Source organism: Glandiceps talaboti, chromosome 12, assembly GCF_964340395.1.
Source record: "Glandiceps talaboti chromosome 12, keGlaTala1.1, whole genome shotgun sequence".
NCBI classification, from domain to species: Eukaryota; Metazoa; Hemichordata; class Enteropneusta; family Spengelidae; genus Glandiceps; species Glandiceps talaboti.
This window is the reverse complement of record NC_135560.1, coordinates 21,584,430-21,604,174: the sequence shown is the minus strand read 5'-3', so window position 1 is coordinate 21,604,174 and position 19,745 is coordinate 21,584,430. Positions and strand designations below refer to the sequence as shown.

At 35.0% G+C, this 19,745-nt stretch overlaps 1 protein-coding gene across 2 annotated transcripts in view; it reads right to left on the bottom strand.

Annotated features, from left to right (window-relative positions):
• Positions 1-11,578: 11,578 nt before the first annotated feature.
• LOC144442897 (E3 ubiquitin-protein ligase NEDD4-like) overlaps positions 11,579-19,745 on the bottom strand; it is a 32,756-nt gene continuing 24,589 nt past the window's right edge. For both annotated transcript variants that reach the window (XM_078132270.1, XM_078132271.1), the window contains 10 exons: positions 19,312-19,380; positions 18,651-18,772; positions 18,373-18,443; positions 17,373-17,468; positions 16,765-16,838; positions 15,790-15,850; positions 14,518-14,577; positions 14,043-14,150; positions 13,416-13,585; positions 11,579-12,910 (listed from right to left, as the gene is read on the bottom strand). In XM_078132270.1, coding sequence (XP_077988396.1) covers positions 12,808-12,910; positions 13,416-13,585; positions 14,043-14,150; positions 14,518-14,577; positions 15,790-15,850; positions 16,765-16,838; positions 17,373-17,468; positions 18,373-18,443; positions 18,651-18,772; positions 19,312-19,380 — 934 coding nt within the window. In that variant the 3' untranslated portion in view covers positions 11,579-12,807. The remainder of the gene's footprint in view (positions 12,911-13,415; positions 13,586-14,042; positions 14,151-14,517; positions 14,578-15,789; positions 15,851-16,764; positions 16,839-17,372; positions 17,469-18,372; positions 18,444-18,650; positions 18,773-19,311; positions 19,381-19,745) is intronic.

Sequence of the window (19,745 nt, the reverse complement as noted above, 5' to 3'; positions counted from 1 at the left end):
AATGCATGGTAAAACTTTGATTTGCTCAAATCGTTGAGCTTTTTTAATTCTTTTATTTGAATAAATTACAAGAACCACACAAGTGGTTTTTTTTATTTGAAATACTAACCCAAGTGAGAGATCAAGATGTGAAAGAGTGATGAGTACTCAGAGTAGAGCCATCAGCTTGTATGGTGAAGGGGTCTGGTTCAGCCTTGGAGACTACATATCATGTAACTGGGACAAATTAAAAGGAAAATGTTGACAGCATTTTCCTAAAAGAATAACAAACTCAAAACATTTGAAGCTTATGAAACTAACTTTTTTTTTTGAAATCTCCCATGTGACTGTTGCCAGTCTAGGTAAAACTTGCATACAGTATGAATTTTCCATAACTATACATATATAACTCATAAATTTCATTGGAAAGTCAGTTACATTTTTCCATCCAATTACTGCCCTTCATGAAAACACTGTTCAATAGTTGATAATTTCACAAAACCTGTTATTTTTGCAGGACACAGTTGGCAGTTTGAGCTCTACCGAAGAGAATTTTACCCTTCTTCAGGGACTGACTGATTACATTGCATGTGAATGTACCACTTTAGGTCTCCATGTACCCCCACAAGAAGCATTGCTGTGGAATCATGATCCTATTAGATTCATAGAGGAACTAGCAAATATGTGGAAGAGATTTCTCCCATATGCAGTTACTGGTGAGTGTGCTAGTTTATGCAATTTAATGGTTAACTCTTCACACATGCACCTGTACTTATACTGCTTTGAAATTGTGCTGTCTGCTTATTTAGTTAGGTAGAAGGTGGGGTGGGGTGGGGGTGGTGGCTAACTAAAAGAATTTAGGTTTTAGTTTTATCCTACATTGAACTATTGATCGTAACAGTATGTCCTATTTATTTGTATTACAGATTTATTGACAGAGTCCTTCTATTCCTTGGTGGGTAGTCTTAGTGATAGTCTTCAGATTCTGATAGCACATGATATTGATGTAAGTGCCTTTCAAGACGTCATGGTTAAACTGAAGTCTCAGCTACCACTCAGTAGACACAACTTGGTTGCTAAAGTGAAGATACCAAATCACAACACAGAAAAAAGAGATGTAAAGAAGAGAAAACGACGACCATCTTTGAACTTAAAGAACTACCAAGGTAAATACAGTGCAATACATTTAGAAGGTGTAACTTGAGTTAACACACACTACTGTATGTACACCTGCATGTAGAGTAGGATTAAATACTTAGCTTCATGTTCCAAATAACTTGACTATACTCTGTTCAATCTTAAATAGTATCTTTAAAAGTGACCATTAATGGATGCAATTAAGCGACTAGTAATTAGCAACATTAATTTAAGATAGTAGTAAAGGTATTTTAATTTAAGCGACTAGTAATTAGCAACATTAATTTAAGATAGTAGTAAAGGTATTTTAATTTTATCCTTAAGTTTAATAGAAAACTGAATTATTTGAAAGGAGAATCACCCTTAAGACAACACTGATGCATATAGCATTGGTCTATTATATAAGAGCATAAACCTTGACCAACATTGTGAGCGCTAACTAAGTATACGACTAATATGTACATGTCACAAGACTTGAAAGAAACACTAGACCAACATTGTGAGTGCAGAGTTCCTAACTAAGTACATGTACACGACTAATATGTACATGTCACAAGACTTGAAAGAAACACTAGACCAACATTGTGAGTGCAGAGTTCCTAACTAAGTACATGTACACGACTAATATGTATGTCACAAGACTTGAAAGAAACACTATATGGGGGCATCATACTGCAAAATCTAGAGCAGTGTTAGCCCGACCCAGATCACTAATCCGATAAGTGATCATTTCATTTAGCCTGCTTTCAGACTTGATTTGGACCTGACTTTAGTCCAACGTTGTTGTTCATAGAAAAAACTCACCTTACCAAATGTCTGTTGCCAGGAATGTCCTGATACAACTAATACCGCGGTACTATCAGCTAACTTTAGACCATTAAATATGGCTACGGTTTGTGATTAAAACATTAAAACCATATACAGGATTAATAAAAAGTTGACTGCTAGAACATATATCAGTACTTAGTGTGCCCTCTAAGCCAATTTGATGTGCCAATGACACACGATTTCTAGTGACATGCCAAAATTTGGTGTTCCCATGTCTCTTATTATTTGGTGGCTCACAAGAAATGCCACTTTTTTTATCATTTTGACTTACAACAACAAAATTTGGCTATCATTAAAGGGCACACTGATCAGTAACCATGCAACCACACTGTAGCCTTCACGTTTAGGTACCCAAATTTGCTGTTATAAGTGAGTGATGGTATTCATGCATTGGCAATTTCAATACAAGTTGCTGCATCAGTGCATATAGTTTTCCAGATAGAGGTTTTACATTTAGTTCTAATAAAAATTGTAATTTTTTTTCAAACAGCTCCCATACTGCAACGCATGAAATACAAAGAATTGAAAGCCAGTTTTGGAGGAATGAGGAAATCTGCAAAGGATTACACACATCTGTGTAGATTAAGTTGTAATGAGATTAAAAGTGGATCAGAGTGGGAACCAGATGATGATTCGTCCTTGTCAGATGATAGCTGTCATGCTCCCTCATCATGTGATGATGCCTGGTTTAATATGAGAAGACTAGTGTCATCATCATCAAGTGAAAGTGAAAGTGAAAATGAGTCAAAGAAACTCAAACCTGAAATCAGCCATTGCAAACACTCAAATCTGGAGTCTGGTATTAATATTAAAGGAGCATCCACTGTGAAGTTTCCAACTTTAAATGCATCTGCTAAAACCATCATTGATTCTGCATTGCTTATCACAGCCAAATACATCGATGAAAAATGCACCAAACTACCTGAGAAGGGTCATACTCCAATCACGGTCAGAGTTGCTAATGAGAAAAATACTAAACTACCTGAGAAGTATGGCACTCCAGCCATAGTTAAGTTTGGTGATGAGAAGTTTGCCAAACTACCTGAGAAGGGTCGTACTCCAATAACAGTCAGATGTGCTGATGAGCAGTATGCTAACCTATCTGAGAAAGACTCAAATCTGGCCTTTAGTCCAGCATTGCCATGCAAACCTGATGTTAAGGGACAAGAGCAATATTGTCCTAAGTCTATCCCTGATTCTGAGTTCTCAAGTTGGGAAAGTTCAGATGATGATGATGATTACATTGACACATCGGCATCTTACAAATGCCTTACTCAAGTCATAGATTCAAGGAAGCCATGCAAGTCTGGTGTGAGCCAGCAACAGCGAAGATACAACCCAGGTTCCGAGGAGTCCTCAAGTTCTGATGATTCAGAAGTAGGGGATGTACCCACCTTAAAATGTATGTCTGGGGTAAGCAAACAAAAGAGAATGAGAAGACACAATGCAGATGATAGTTCTGATTCAGAGTGTGATGCATCAACATTTGATGGATCAGATGTTGAAGTGATACAAATCATAGATGAGACATCAAGTTCTTCAAGCTCTTGGGATGAAGATTCTGTCAGTTCCAACAGTCTTAGTGTAGAGAGACATCAACAGTTAAGTCACCTACCCAGACCTGCAAAATCAGGCATAGTCAATAAACCGCCAAAGTCACTCTGTGAGATGAGTTATTCATCCCCCTCTTCAAACCACCCTACCAAGGATTTTTCGTTATCAGTTCATCCTGCCAAGCATGCCACACACAAACCAACTCCCAATGGTTCTGTTAGCCAAGTTGGTAGAAAAAAGATTGCCATGCAAGCTTCTCCACCCGGAATGAGAAATGCCATGCAAGTTACCGGTACTTCGCCCAGAATCAGAAATGCCATTCAAGCTACTCCTCCCAGGAAAGTGCTACAACCATCAACTGGTAACAGCAAGTATATAAATATTAAAACTATAGCAAACAATACCACCAGTAGGACAAAATCAGAAATGAAAAAACCAGGTGTTGGATCTTTAAGTCCACGTACTCCGGATGGTAAACGAAATGCTTTCAGTCTATTAATGGATATCAGCAAGAAAGAAAATGAGAAGAAAAGAAAAAAACTACGAAGAAGTTAAAGATAGAATAGAATAGACAAATCAACTAAGCATTAGCAAAAGGTGAAGCTGGTGTAAGAAGATGAAAGGGGGGAAAATAATTGAACAATACACAAACATGAGGTTCAAGAACCAGATTAGTATGAAAAGATGATAATGGAAGTCCAAAGAAAAGTCACTGAAAAGTAGAACTGTACAGTAATCTATTGTTTGGTTAAATGTACCAAACAGTGTCAATTTGATTTTGCTATTTGCCACAACTACAAGTCCCAAACGTAAAGGAATTACCCTTAACAAACCTATGGTTGGTTCAAAGATGCATTGCATGTATCCCTCTCCATGCAACATCATGTATTCTGTATGCACAGGGGTTTGCACATGCTACTAAGTCTAAGGGGATGGTTAACAAGAAACTATTCATTCATTCTTGCTGTCATTATAGTTTAGCATGTGTAGTTTCTTGTTAGTTTCTGCATGTCTGTATCAAACAGAGCCAGTGAACTCTAACCTGTAATGGACTGTACTATATTGGGGTGTGTGATTCGCCATCATTTACTATCCTAGGTGTAAACATGAAACTGGATCGTCTGTGGTATTGCAGCTGGCAGTACAAGTGTGATATGGATGCTAATTAACATGTAAATGGTGTTCATGATGTTAAGGCTTTGGTAAAAGCCACTGTATCATATTTTTATTGTTTTTTCGTTCAAGAATATGTTATGAAAGTTAGAGTAGTTATTATTTGTTCAAAAAAAACATTTATAACATGTTTATCTTAAAAAGTGTTTGAGTTTCACTTGATTAGTGTATTAGTAAGCTTTTGTTGTTCTTTCAATATCAAAAAACATAGTTTTTACCTTTGATAAGGGAAGGTTATATTTTAGGGCTGGGATGTCTGTTTGTCATTGTTTTCTCAATGACACATTGTGTCATTAGTAATAAGGCAAAAAGTATGCAAGCCTCAAATTTCATATATTTTGGCATTATTAATGTGCCAATTGTGTATAATCGTGTATCATGGCTGCTCAGAATGTTGCATTCAACAATTAATTAATGTATGTAGGGCAAAAATCTAAAGGCTTTCGGCCCCTATGGAAGGAAGACATTCAGTTTACGGCCAGTTAACCTTTTGTTAAATGTATAGAAAGCGAAACGTTATTTGCAGATGAATGCACGTGAAGAGACCAAACATCAACTACCGGGTACATGTATATATATTATATACATGTAGGTGTCGCCAAGTTGCTTTGATGTATGAAAGCATTTAGATTTCTTTACACAGGTCAGATTTAGATCTCGTGTGACAACTTTGCATGCCATATGCTATGTGCAGCTAACATACAATGCAGATTTTGTGGAGAACTCATGAACTAAGACTTTGAACCAACTAAGACTTTGAACCAATCAAAATTGAATTATTTGTCTACAGAAAGTGAGATTATCCAAACTCCTACACTGTATGTCAGGTAGGCACCAGAATGGTTTATTTTGTCAGTTTGTAAACACAAACTTGTTTTGGCTCTCCTGACTTTTGCATGTGTTGATTTGCACATAGAATGAAAAAGATACATGATATTGAATTGCACAGAGCAAGTTAATGTGTGCTAATTTTCGTTATGTATCAACATATAGTTTAACGTGTCACTTTGTTTATCTTCTTTATAACTTTCTTAGCGTCATTTGTTTTGTAAACAACTTGACTGATGTTTCTTATCATAAAGACAACAAACAATAACAACTTTTTTTAATGGAGTGGTGATGATATTCCATGGAATAACCCAAACTGTTCAACTGTTCAAAGCTTTAAAATTAAGTGTCATAAGAACACTTACTCTCCATAGTAATATATAGTGTTTACTGCCAGTAAGTTGTATTTATATCTGAACTGTTTTAGACCAATAAATTAAATAAAGATGCATTTGCCACATCATTGATTTGCATGTACTTAGATCTTTATGTAATGTGTACACACACACACACACACACACACACACATACATACATACATACATACACACATACATACATACATACATACATACATACATACACACATACATACATACACACATACATACGTACGTACGTATGTACGTACGTACACACACATACATACATACGTACGTACGTACGTACGTACGTACGGTACGTACGCACATACATACACACATACATGTATGTATAACCTATGTTATATAAATCATAATGCTAATAAACAATGTCCAAGTGAGTTAATGTAGATAAAAGTTTGACATTATTTCGAAAAATTCAGACCCAATCTTAGTATCTGTATTATACATGGAGCTAGTATGTCAAATACAACATACATACAAACAACATATGTTTTTTTTCATTGAGTTTATTTACACGGTATAATTGAAATAATACAAAGTGGCAACCTGACAATGAAGTAAAAATCATACTTAATATTTCATATTAGTTCTTTCCACAAAATAAGAAGTTTTTATTGAAGACACAGTTCCCAACATGTAAATATTTTTGGGCTACATCAAAGTCAAGAATAACTTTGAAAAATTCATTAAATTGAAAAGCAGTTGTACAATTCCTGTGACGTGCAGGAAATTGATTTATTTTTGCATGAGAATTCAATGCCATGTTGTACATCTAGTGATGTGCAAGATATAAATGCATTTTGGATGAGACTTAACATGTAAGCCATGTTATACATACAGCTTCTGTGATGTGAATGAATGGATTTAGTTTTGTGTGAGACCTTGAAAGCTATGTTGTACACCTGTGATGTACCAAAAATGGTTTTACTTCTGTGTGAGACATTGAAAGCTATGTTGTACACCTGTGATGTACCAAAAATGGTTTTACTTCTGTGTGAGACATTGAAAGCTATGTTGTACACCTGTGATGTACCAAAAATGGTTTTACTTCTGTGTGAGACATTGAAAGCTATGTTGTACAGCTTGTGATGTACCAAAAATGGTTTTATTTTTGGGTGAGACATTGAAAGCTATGTTGAACAGCTTCTGTGAATGAATGAATGAATGGATGGATGGATTTATTTTTGTGTGAGACATTAAAGCTATGTTGAACAGCTTCTGTGAATGAATGAATGAATGAATGAATGGATGGATGGATTTATTTTTGTGTGAGACATTGAAATCTATGTTGTACAGCTTCTGTGATGTGAATGAATGGATTTAGTTTTGAGTGAGACATTAAAGCTATGTTGAACAGCTTCTGTGAATGAATGAATGAATGGATGGATGGATGGGTTTATTTTTGTGAGACATTGAAAGCTATGTTGTACAGCTTCTGTGAATGAATGAACGAACGAATGAATGAATGGATTGATTTATTTTTGTGTGAGACATTGAAAGCTATGTTGTACAGCTTGTGATGTACCAAAAATGGTTTTATTTTTGGGTGAGACATTGAAAGCTATGTTGTACAGCGCAGTGAGTGAATGAATGAATGGATGGATGGATTTTTGTGAGACATTGAAAGCTATGTTGTACAGCTATGAATGAATGAATGAATGAATTAATTAATTAATGATTTTATTTTGGGGTGAGACATTGAAAGCTATGTTGTACAGCTTCTGTGATGTCCAGCAAGAAATGGAATCCTTGAGACTGGGAAAGCAAAAGTTATGATCTTATGAGGTGCATGCAAAGGAACATAGCCAGGGTTATTCACTTTCCACATACAAGGTGTATGTGTTATACATCTGTAGAACAGATAACAAGTAAAAATATGACCATCATGAAATTATGTATATCGGTAATTATGTGTACACTGCCTACTTTTGGACAAGTCATGAAAGAAATAGTATTATTATCAATAAGTGTCTTTGGTGATAAAGTAACAAACGGCTAAATTTCAACTTTTAAGGTTGCAATCAAAACAAATCAATTGTGTGTCAGCTTTGTATTGGTTTTGACATTATGAAATATACAATACTTGTAATATGACTTTGATGGATGGAATGATACCTGATATTTTCATGTTGACACTTGACATAAAATATAATTATGCTTCAAGCTAGCATACAAATAGAGAAATTTGTGACAAGTATGGTTGTTACTCGGGTAGATTTTATGCTGTCACAGAACACAATGTACTGAGTATTACCCCTAGAGGGAATGACATCATACCAGATATGGGTGCGCACACGGACAGACTGATGGATTGAAGCCATTCCTACACCCCATGGACAGCGCCCACTATGGACTTCAACAGCAAATGACAGCAAATGCGCATGACAATTATCCCCAAAAGTACTAATACCCTAAAATACCACATTTATATTTTATGAATTATGAAATTTAGTCTTGATCTCTGTGAATATTTTAGTTGAATATGGATACATCTGAGAAAGTTATACTGGTTATTTAAACATTAAAAAAAAGAAAAGAATGTTTAATAATTATATACTAACAACTATCCAATAAGTACACTGAGTAATAACTCCCTGGTTCAAAAAAATTCTGTTTACAAATAGTTTGCTATTATACAGATGGGTGCTGGAAATATCAACTAAATCACAGGTCTGGGTCTGCATCAGGTTTTCAAGTATTTAGGTTAGTATTTCCACAAAGAAACCAAAATTTGTTTCAATGGTTTTGTGTTTGTGGGTCTTTTTTTTTTTGGGGGGGGGGTGATGTAATGAGTCATTCTACCTTGAAACAACCTTGCATTTAAAGTCAGTGTGATGTTTACCAAATGAAATGAAAAACTGAACATCAAAGGTTTTTTTTGGCAAAGGATATAATTCAAGATGGCTACTTCAGCTTCAGATTATTTTCAATGAGCGTTTTATGCTATACATAATATGTGATCTGTGTCCATCAGTGTACAGTGAACACATCAGTGCATGCACTGTCCACTACAGTAGTTTTTTTTTCTGTGACAGCCCAAAAGGAACATGTTTGCTGCAAAGTGGCCTGGTGTTTAAAACAGATGCTGGACAAAAAGACTTGTTCAACTTTGACCTAATATTAGTAGTTCTGAGGTATGATCCAATGAAATAGATCTCAAAAATAAAACAACAGCAAGTCAACTATCGACTAGAAACAAAGACTGAACTATTACTGCAACATGACATTATAAGCTAGTAATGGATGTTGATACAATTACACTCACAGTAGGGTGGGGTCTTTGATAGTCAGTTCTCCTCAAGTGGTGACATATTCAACCCAATTCAGTATTTACACTATCTTGATCAATTACAGGATGATAATATCCACATTACAAAGGTATCACCATCACCAGCTTGCACAATCTAATACATGCAACAACATTAGTTTTAGTTTGTGTCTATATATCTTAGTTTGCTGACAATGTGCTTTCAATAGGAGTAAGTCAGAATCCATATACTTACGAAGTATAGTAGCAACCCTAAGGTAAGGACTTAAAAGTTAATCTGTAAATAAACCTCAAACCATGGCTTAATCCTAGTTCTACAAATAAATCAATTCATTCTGTATTCACAGATTACTTCTCACCTACAGAAAGTCATTGAACTGTTTTGATGACAATATTTGTTCATCAGACATCCATATTTCACATGTTACCATGGAAATATCTTTGGTAAATGTACAACTCAAAGATTTGTTTTCTGACAAATGGCTATCTTGTTGAAAAATGTTAAAACATTGTCCCAAACTTGATTACGGTGCAATACTAGCCTTTCAACATTGATGTTATAACATAACAATCATTGAGAAACTGGCACGGTTGTGACAAAAATAAATCATTTCAATATTCCTATCAACAGCTGCTGTGATGTTCAATTTAAAGTCAATGTTTTACAAACATAACATTCATTTCTAAGTAAATGACATCTCTTTTAAGCCACACATAAATACAAGAACACAAACAAAATGTTTTGGAATCACGTTTTTTTTTATAATTGTATGACACATGTAGATGATGTATTTGTAACTCGTAATATCGTACACCCCACACAGTGTTGAATCACCTCAAGTAAACATATTTACGTAGCAGTACACATAATATGGTGCAATATATCCAATCAAATTGATATTTGGGTCTGCACCCATAGATCAGTGCCCCAACGAATCACAATTTCAACTTATCACTTTATACTACATATAGTTAAAATAGACCCCTAATTGACATTTGCAATGTCTAATTATTGGTATTTTAACATATATATATCTATAAATACATACATATGAATATAATAATAATATTGGTTGTTTGATTGATTGATTGAAAAAATAATACCCCAGTTACAGCTTGTTCAGGTTTAATGTCCCACATGTGATGAAAATCTTGGAAAAGTGAATTGTTTGATTGTTTATGGTTGTTTACTCCAACTGGGTTTGTCTTTTGTAGAAATTGCACACATTTTCAATCTCAACTCTTGCTTTGTCTGAGATGAATCAAACTGCTCTAACTTAATTCATCTTGACTAATATAAACAGACTGGAAGAGTGTACTACTTGTAGGCATTACAAAACTGACTAGGTTTCCTCAAATGTGAGTGCAAGTAGCTCTGAAGGCTCACTTCAGATTAGGATTAAAAATTGAAGTCTGAAAAAAGAGCCAGTAGAAAAGGAATACTGTAAGTAATCCTGATTCTAAATAATCCTGATGTATCCACTGATAAGATAACACTAATCCAAGAACCTGGGACTGAAACTCTGGCCTTTACAGCTCCTCCAAAGGTAAGTAGAACAATTTTTTGCATAATTATTGTTTTTATTTTGTTCTTTTTAAATTCGTTGTATTTACTTGAAGTATGCATAATAATAGCCTAGTTGTCACAGCCCGTAGGAGTTCCACAAATGTATAAATCTTAACAATTGAATGGTTTGAACTGTTTATCTGTACATGGATACCATCAACGACTAGTACACACAGGTAACTTTAGTAACTAGAAGGAGTAAACTCTTGAAAAGTGTTTTTAAAACTTAACTAAAAATATTCAGTAACTGGAGTTTTATATATGAGTTATGACTGTACATTGAATTCAACAATAGTATTAATTACAACCAAATTTTAGATGTTTTATCAACAAGAAAGACACGGAATTGACTTAAAGCAGTAAATAACAAGTGAATGTGTCAGAAATTGTCATGGTTACAAAATAAATTCTGGTGTTTGAGCAATGACATTGTTAATGTTATGGTAACGGGAAACCTTTGTCAATTTCACTTCCAACATGTAAATTTACATAAAGAACACACACTGATGTGCAAAATGTGCATTTCAACAAAATCCTAGTCACTATATATTCTCCCCTTGAATTTTCTTCCAACAGATTCTGAGTGAGTTTATGTTGTAGCCGATGGGTATAAAATTTAAATCAACACTACTGATACTGCTTGCTAAATGGACATCGATATTACAATATAAAATTATCACCGTTGTAAACAACACAATAACACAAAAACATCACGTGTGGTATCTTAACTGCTATAAACTCTATATTCCTTGAATATACTAATGGGCATAAAATCAACACAAAAGATTGTTTGCCTTTTTTTTGAAATTTTCATATTTTAATAAATGATTCAAAAAAAAAATAACATGTACATCTTGAATTAAAAATTTTGTCCATGAAGAATGTGACTGCAATGAGTGTTTGCATTATGATCACAACCGGTAGTAAAATTGTTTGTACTATTTACGGAGAAATTGTTTTGTGGGGTCCGGATACACTGCAACTGGTATCAGTACCTTGAATATATTTGAATTATGTGGGTGTATATGATACACAATGTTGCAGTCAGAATAGATTTTCCTTTCTTTGGCAGAAAACAACCACCATACAAGACAGGTTTGTACACCATAACAGCCAAACCCTCCCTACCATGATTTTATAGCATAGATTTGTACTGTACAGGATTGAAGCATGGTCAATGTTGGATATTTTACACATACTTTTATTCAAAATATCAATGTTTCATCATTTTTGGGTTATGAAAAAAAAAATGTGCTGGTGGAAATTTATATGGTTGTGCCATTGTTGACTACTCAAAATGACAATTTGGCAACACAGAAATAGAGAAATATGAATGAGATATTTGTAAGATACATAGACTATATAGGGTAAGAACATTTCAATAACATGATAATGGGGGGGGGGGGGGGGGGGTTACATGTTAATTACCAGGGGTTTAAAAAGAGAAAAGAGAAATCCCTATACTAATTATTCTACACATATCATTTGATACATTCACTTTAAGAAGGAGATTTGTAAAAATTATGTACATTCAATTTCCATTCTAAAAGTGCTAATTTAACCTTCATTCTATACTAAAGCTCTATGTAAACAACACAATGACATTTTCACCAAGAGCTAGTGGTCCTAAGCTTTGCTTTCAATTCTAAACTTCATTGCTTTCTTTCTAAAAGGTGCTGATAGTTGTTTGCATTCAGTTTCAAAAGCTGATGTACATTGCGCTCTATTTCAACAGCTGATGTAAGCTATGCACCCTGGGGTAAATGTAGTAATGTTGTCACTATTTCCAATTTACATACAGGATTCATTAATTTTTCAGATCACATTTAACATTTTATTTTTGGGCTGCATTTTATTTGCTTGTTCAGTTGACACACTTCATATATTGTCAGTAAAAGGTTTATTACATGTATTGAAACTATGCATTGGAATTGTTTTGAAACTGAGCTAACAAGTAAATAATTGGCTGATTGTACAACAAACCATCAGATATTCCAAAACTTTGCCATAAATTGTACAATCAGCCAGAGAATATTAACAAGTTATCTTTTTTATAGAATACTCTTCAGAAGTACCAACTTGTTTTTTTAATCCACTCCTTCAAAGCCTGCTGTGTTCTCTATTGCAATTGAAAGCTTCTCTTTCAGTTCTTGGGCATTTGTATACGCTGGCAGATCAAGTCTGTTGAAGCTGTAATAAATCACAGTTGTACAGTTTTAAGTTAAAAAAAAAAACATTGAAAATTTCTCATAGAACTTTGCTATATGTTGAACAACTTCCAGCATTTTGTAGACTTGTTGTTGAGGGCGCTCAACATTGCTACCCATTCCCACCTGACCATTGCAATTTGTAGACAAATACTGTCATTGAGGGCGCTCAACATTGCTGCTGACTACCCACAATGTCGTAAGAATTCATAGTCAACTATTTACAAGTTTGCCAAGCCCAAAGACAAAACTTACTACATGTAAATGACAAAGTCAGCTGAACTGCACTGTTTCATTCAATAAATTCTACAGGTAAGTCCTTCATTTACATGTACAATTTCTAACAACTCATTGAGAAATTAACATCAGCTTCTTTTTTACTATCAGAATCGTAATAAGACAAATTGCTCTACTTTAACTCATTTTCTGAAGAAAACTGGTATAACATTAATTCTTAAATTTGACATCCTTTTATGAAGATAACTTACCAGGTGTGAGCTCTAGGCAATGAACTTGGAGTTCCCCACTTCTCAATACAGAATTTCTGAGGTCCATTACTTCCATACAATTCACTAAATCCATTCATAGGAACTCTTGATGTACCAGTAACAAACTGCAGCAAACGTGCTCTCATCTCATTATCATATGACAGAAGTGCCTGTACATGAGATAGAAAGGGTCAAATGTCAACATTTGTTGAGGAGACCACAATTAATATATTTTTGATCCTGTATATATCATACTGATTTGTACAATAACACATACACACACACACACACACACACACACACACACACACACACACATGCATGCACACACACACACACACACACACACACACACACACACACACACACACACACACACACATGGTTGGAATCAATATAGTTCTGGGTGTACAAAATCAAAAGTAAGTCAATATATATGTAAGGGATCATACAACAAAACTACTCCAAATATTTATCCATTACAATTACTGTAGCAGGAAAGGTTTTAAAACAATACCACTAACAGATTAATCAAATCTCATTTCTATTATGCCATTGTCTGTATATAAATTTTGCTTTGTCCTTGTCAAAAAAAAGAGGAAATATTTATTGACATGAAAAACTTACCCTCCAGAACCACTGAATAATCAAATGATTAGCGTGATATTCACCACGGTAAACTGTATTTTTCCTCCAATCATTCACATCAATATCTCCTAGACCTGACAATAGTAACTGGAAATAAGAGAAACAGAATATTGAAATATGAAAATTAACACCAGAGCATGTGAACAGTGTGTCACTTTGTTTTGTGATATAATAAGGCAGATTGTCCATTCATGAAATGTTGAAGTTTTGGGAATACACCCTGTTCTGTATGAGCTAAATGACTCACTAATTTTTATAGTGTGGGATGGTACACATGTATCTTTTTGTTTCAGTATTAAAAACTGTTAAGTCCCTTGACCTTACAATATATATTATTTGGACTGATTCCTAGGAACATTTGTTTTCTTTGATTAGACAAGAGACAGAAAAGATCCACATAAAATACAGTACTGCAAAGGTATGATACAATCTGTAAATAGTAGGTAATACTCACCTCAACTTCATTCTCATCAAATACTTTGAGTAGATCTAACGGTATAAGGTCTGTGAAGCCCTGTATAAAATCACAAATATATATATGTTATATTAGGAAACAGTTGTTCTTCTTACACTATTTTCACAAGAGAATTCAGTGAGTACACCTTCTAGAATTGCTGGCTGGAGACCAAGAAGAGAGAATCTTTGGTCTGGTGGCTGTTTTGAAATTAATTTTTACAGAAAATGAAGTGGTTTGAAGTATGATGTTCATCTTTATCAAGAAGGAACTCAGAAATTACAAGATGGCTTGTGCCCTTGTTTAATACTTGGTTGATGGCTGACTGACTTTGAGATCATTCATGCATATGGATTTATTTTCCCTTTTTATTCTATATTTCTACCTCAGTGTTAATAAATAAGGAAAGGCTACCCATGGAATGGGTGGGGAGATAGAGTAGGGGTGTAGTGATGGTGATATCAACAGTGGACTGTGGTGGTGATGTCAGTAGTAGCAGCAGTAGTAGTAGTGATGGTGGCGGTGGTGATAGTGAGGTTGTGATAGTAATGGTGGTGGTGATGTAACTTGTAAGCAGCAGTGGTGATGGTAGTCATGATGGTGGTGGTAATAGTGATGAAGGTGGTGATGTTAGCAGTGGTGGTGATGATGGCATTGGTGGTGGTGATAGTGATAATGGTGGTGATATAAGCAGTGATGGTGATGATGGCAGTGGTGGTGGTGATAGTGATGAAGGTGGTGATATAAGCAGTGGTGGTGATGGCGGCAGTGGTGGCAGTGATAGTGATAATGGTGGTGGTGATGGTGGCAGTGGTGGCAGTGATAGTGATAATGGTGGTGATATAAGCAGTGGTGGTGATGGTGGCAGTGGTGGCAGTGGTGGCAGTGATAGTGATAATGGTGGTGATATAAGCAGTGGTGATGATGGTGGCAGTGGTGGCAGTGGTGGCAGTGATAGTGATAATGGTGGTGATATAAGCAGTGGTGGTGATGGTGGCAGTGGTGGCAGTGGTGGCAGTGATAGTGATAATGGTGGTGATATAAGCAGTGGTGATGATGGTGGCAGTGGTGGCAGTGATAGTGATAATGGTGGTGATATAAGCAGTGGTGGTGATGGTGGCAGTGGTGGCAGTGGTGGCAGTGATAGTGATAATGGTGGTGATATAAGCAGTGGTGGTGATGGTGGTGATGGTGGCAGTGATAGTGATAAGGTGGTGATATAAGCAGTGGTGGTGATGATAGTTGAATTGATAGTCATACAATAAATCTTACATCCATAAAAGCCGCCATTTGATTCTGCACTCTGGATACAAACCTCCATTCAATCACTAACCTGTAGAGTTAACAAAATAATAGTTATAAATACACAAATAACATGACAACATATATTACCATTCACTGGATGACTTCACATACATTAATCACAATATAAAGTGTTCCTTTCCTATACTTTACAAACAATGGTACTATTTCAATGTATAATTTTCACTCTATAAACTACTGTCTATGCAATTGACTTGCTCCTGAAATACCTTTTTAAAGGCCTGGGTTTCAATCCCAGGTTCTCTTGTGAGTGTTATCTTTGTCACTTGAGCCCAGAGGATTACATAGGATCATTCCTTTGTTCTGGACTATTTTTTCCTATCATTCTGCCAGACAACTAATACCTACATTTTAATCCTAATTGGACCTGGTTCTAGTCTGTAAGATATGATGATTGTGCCATGCTATCAGCTTACAACACGGCGTATCTTAGTTACAGTCTAATCTGGTTCTACAATTGACATGTAACAATTGATATTTTAACACAACTTTCACATATTACTTATTATCCTGGTTTGGCCTAACAAAAAAAATAGTGTTGTTCTGATTACGCTCAATTTTAGAATAGGTGAGTAGGTAGATTTTTTATTTTATTTTATTATATTTTTTTCTCATGTGTAAGAGTCTAGTTCAGGTAGTTATGTTTTCCATTGTTTTCCGTATGGTCTTTGTGTTATTGGTTTCTTCTCATCAGGTGTACAGCCATTACAGATTGGAAGAACCATTTTATATTGTCTTTTTAAGTTGATGTCAGTTTCTGCATCCACTAATTCTTGCGAGGCTTCACAATTTTTTTTCTCAAATACATTTTTAAAAGGTTAGGGTCGGTGTGAAAAAACTAGGTGGGGTCAGGTAACCGGAACCAAACAAATTTTTTTAGGCCTTATCTCAGTATTTCTGAAGTTACATATTATCTATACTTACTCAATGTATTTCTTCTTGTTGTCATTGGTTACTTTAATGTTAGTACCGTCGGGAATAAGGTCCTTTGTCAAAGTCTGAAAAAGACAAATAAAAACTCACATATTAGTGGCATTCCTATGAAATTATGAATTTATAAATCAGATATTGGCCCGTATCATATAGATGACATCACCAAACTAAAACTTATAATCACCTTATGTATGGAAGAATGTACTTCGGAGAGCTATTTATTTGAACAGCTTGCATCATCCAAAGTATCATCGTACGAAGCTTGTTCATGCTTTTTTAAAAATAATTACCGATAATTTATTGTTCATCTCATTTAATAGGAAATCATTGTTGTATAATTTTCCCCATTTTCAAAATACAATATAGATACATCTTTAGATAATTTTGTTTACAATTTCTCACATCTGCATAGTGACCCTTCATTTTCCTGGGTTGGAGCATTCTTTGAAAAAGTGACAGCAAAGGTTTTCACTTCAGAGGTACATACAATACATGTACATTAGGTCCTTGAACTTTAATGCAATATCAAAGGAAACATATTTCCTGAAGAGTGAGGCTCTTTGCAAGAAATGAAAAAATTGGCTCATAGCAAGTCTTACCTGGCCAAAGAGTTCCTCGTCTACACAAAATGTGAGTTCCAAGTCTTCAGGGTCATTTTCTGTAATCCATTTCAGTGAATTGTAATATTCAGAATCCTACAATGATCAAATTTATCCACATTAAATTGTGTACATGATGATTAACACCATGTCTCTACTCATACTGTGTGAAGATAGTAGTGTCCTCTTATTTCACTTCTTTTGGAATAGGGAACTTGCAAACCCGCCATGTTGAATGTTGCATCATGGGAAATGTGATAATAAATACTAATGAATCGGTATTGTGAACAATATTGTTACATTGTTTGCAACCACGAATGATCAATTCATAGTTACCCTGACAATTGTGGGAGGTATTTTTTATTGGTAGCCCCAGATTAGGTAATACGATAACCACAGATAATCTCATAGTCCTTTGCGTCTGAGCATGCTCAGTCTGGATTGCAAGTTCCCTATTATTGATGTTCAAGTGGTGGTGTACACTACTGTAACACAATTGGACAGACCCACCTACAGGAACTCCTCCCATATCAAATAGTATAAAGAAATCAAATGTCAGATATTCAAATCTGTATGCAAACATATACTTCCAGTGTTATTTACTGGTAGACAAACACACCATCTGAACTCAACAAACAAACACACCATCTGAACTCAACAAACACACACAGACTGACCAGACTTCATGCAAGCACACTTCCAATACCCATAAACACACTTCTAAAACTCCAGACTTCCAAAACCCACTACAAATATGATTTCACAAACCCCATACACTTTTCTTAAATAGCTTACAGGCTAAACACAGGCTTTCGAAATACACTGACTAGCTAACTATTGTACATACCACAGCCTCACTGACTAATTCATCAACAAGTTAGATAACTATTGTACATACCACAGCCTCACTGACTAATTCATCAACAAGTTAGCTAACTATTGTACATACCACTGCCTCACTGACTAATTCATCAACAAGTTAGCTAACTATTGTACATACCACAGCCTCCATGTCATTGATGGTAATCTTCTTGGCTATCATCATTTTGTAGAATGGACGAATGAAGAATCCTAGAGGGAGCAAATCAAACGCAGAATTTCTTATAAATGCCAGATAAATACAAGAATACATGGTTGAGATATCCAAATTGTGTTAAAATACACATATACTTAATTTCTATAAAAAAAACAACAGTGGCACTATAGCATAAAATGACAACAAATTTAAAGTAAGATAGATGGTCTTAAATAACTCATCTATAATGCACCCTAACTTACCATCTAGGAGTTTACCATGATAAACTGCCATACCGGCTACTCTACCAACAAATTTAAAGTACGATAGATGGTCTTCATTGCAAAGACCAGAGTTGGGGTTGATCTGTAAAGTATAATTGTCCCTGTAAAAGTAAAAAATACAAACACAGATTAATCAATAGAATAGAGTATGTTACAAATTGACTTTTTCCCAATAGTTTATGTCGTGTACTATACTGAACATCTGCCATCATCATATCTTTGTCTTATTTTCTGAATACATCATTATCCAGACTACCCACCCTTGTTGTCATTTTTTAAATAAGTGTCACAAGAGGGTGCCCCCAGATAAGGAAAAAATAAAGCTAAAATCACATAGCAGTACATGAAGCAGTCAATAAAATAAATTGTATGGTTTAAAAAAAAATATGGCTAAAAAACTCTGAAAGTTCCTCAAAATTAGTGATTTGAAACTAAGTTAAGAAGAATGTTTTTGATTGGCTGAAAGTGCCACCAACAACTGAATTACTGGGAAATCATGACTTTTTCAAAAGGAGGCTATACAAATACTGAGCTATCATGATCCTAAATTCTTGTCTGGATTAGCACTCCAAGTGGCCAAACGATGCAATCTTTTGTTTTTCTGATAAACACACATGACAGATACACTATTTCTACTTACGTTGCTGAATACTCAAAGAGTCCATAATATGGATTAAACATTTCATGTGAAAGCAGGAAGAAAAATTCTCTGTAAACAATAAAAGAAAGAAATATTACAACTCATCAGAACACACTGGATGAGTCTAAATTAAGCAACCTAGAGAAATCAAGATTAAATCTGTACCTGTAGCTACACTTGATTTTTATCTTGTTCCATAACTATACCAAAGACCACGTGACTTAAACACACAGCAGTCATCCGCCTGACTCACACACACACATGACTTGGACTCCAAGTGTTCCCACATTATAAAAATCTTGCCTGTTTGACCTTACTTTGCTACACCACCATAATCAAGGCCTATTTGACCTTTGACCTTACCTTGCTACACCACCGTAATCAAGGCCTATTTGACCTTTAACCTTACCTTGCTACTCTACCATAATTAGGGC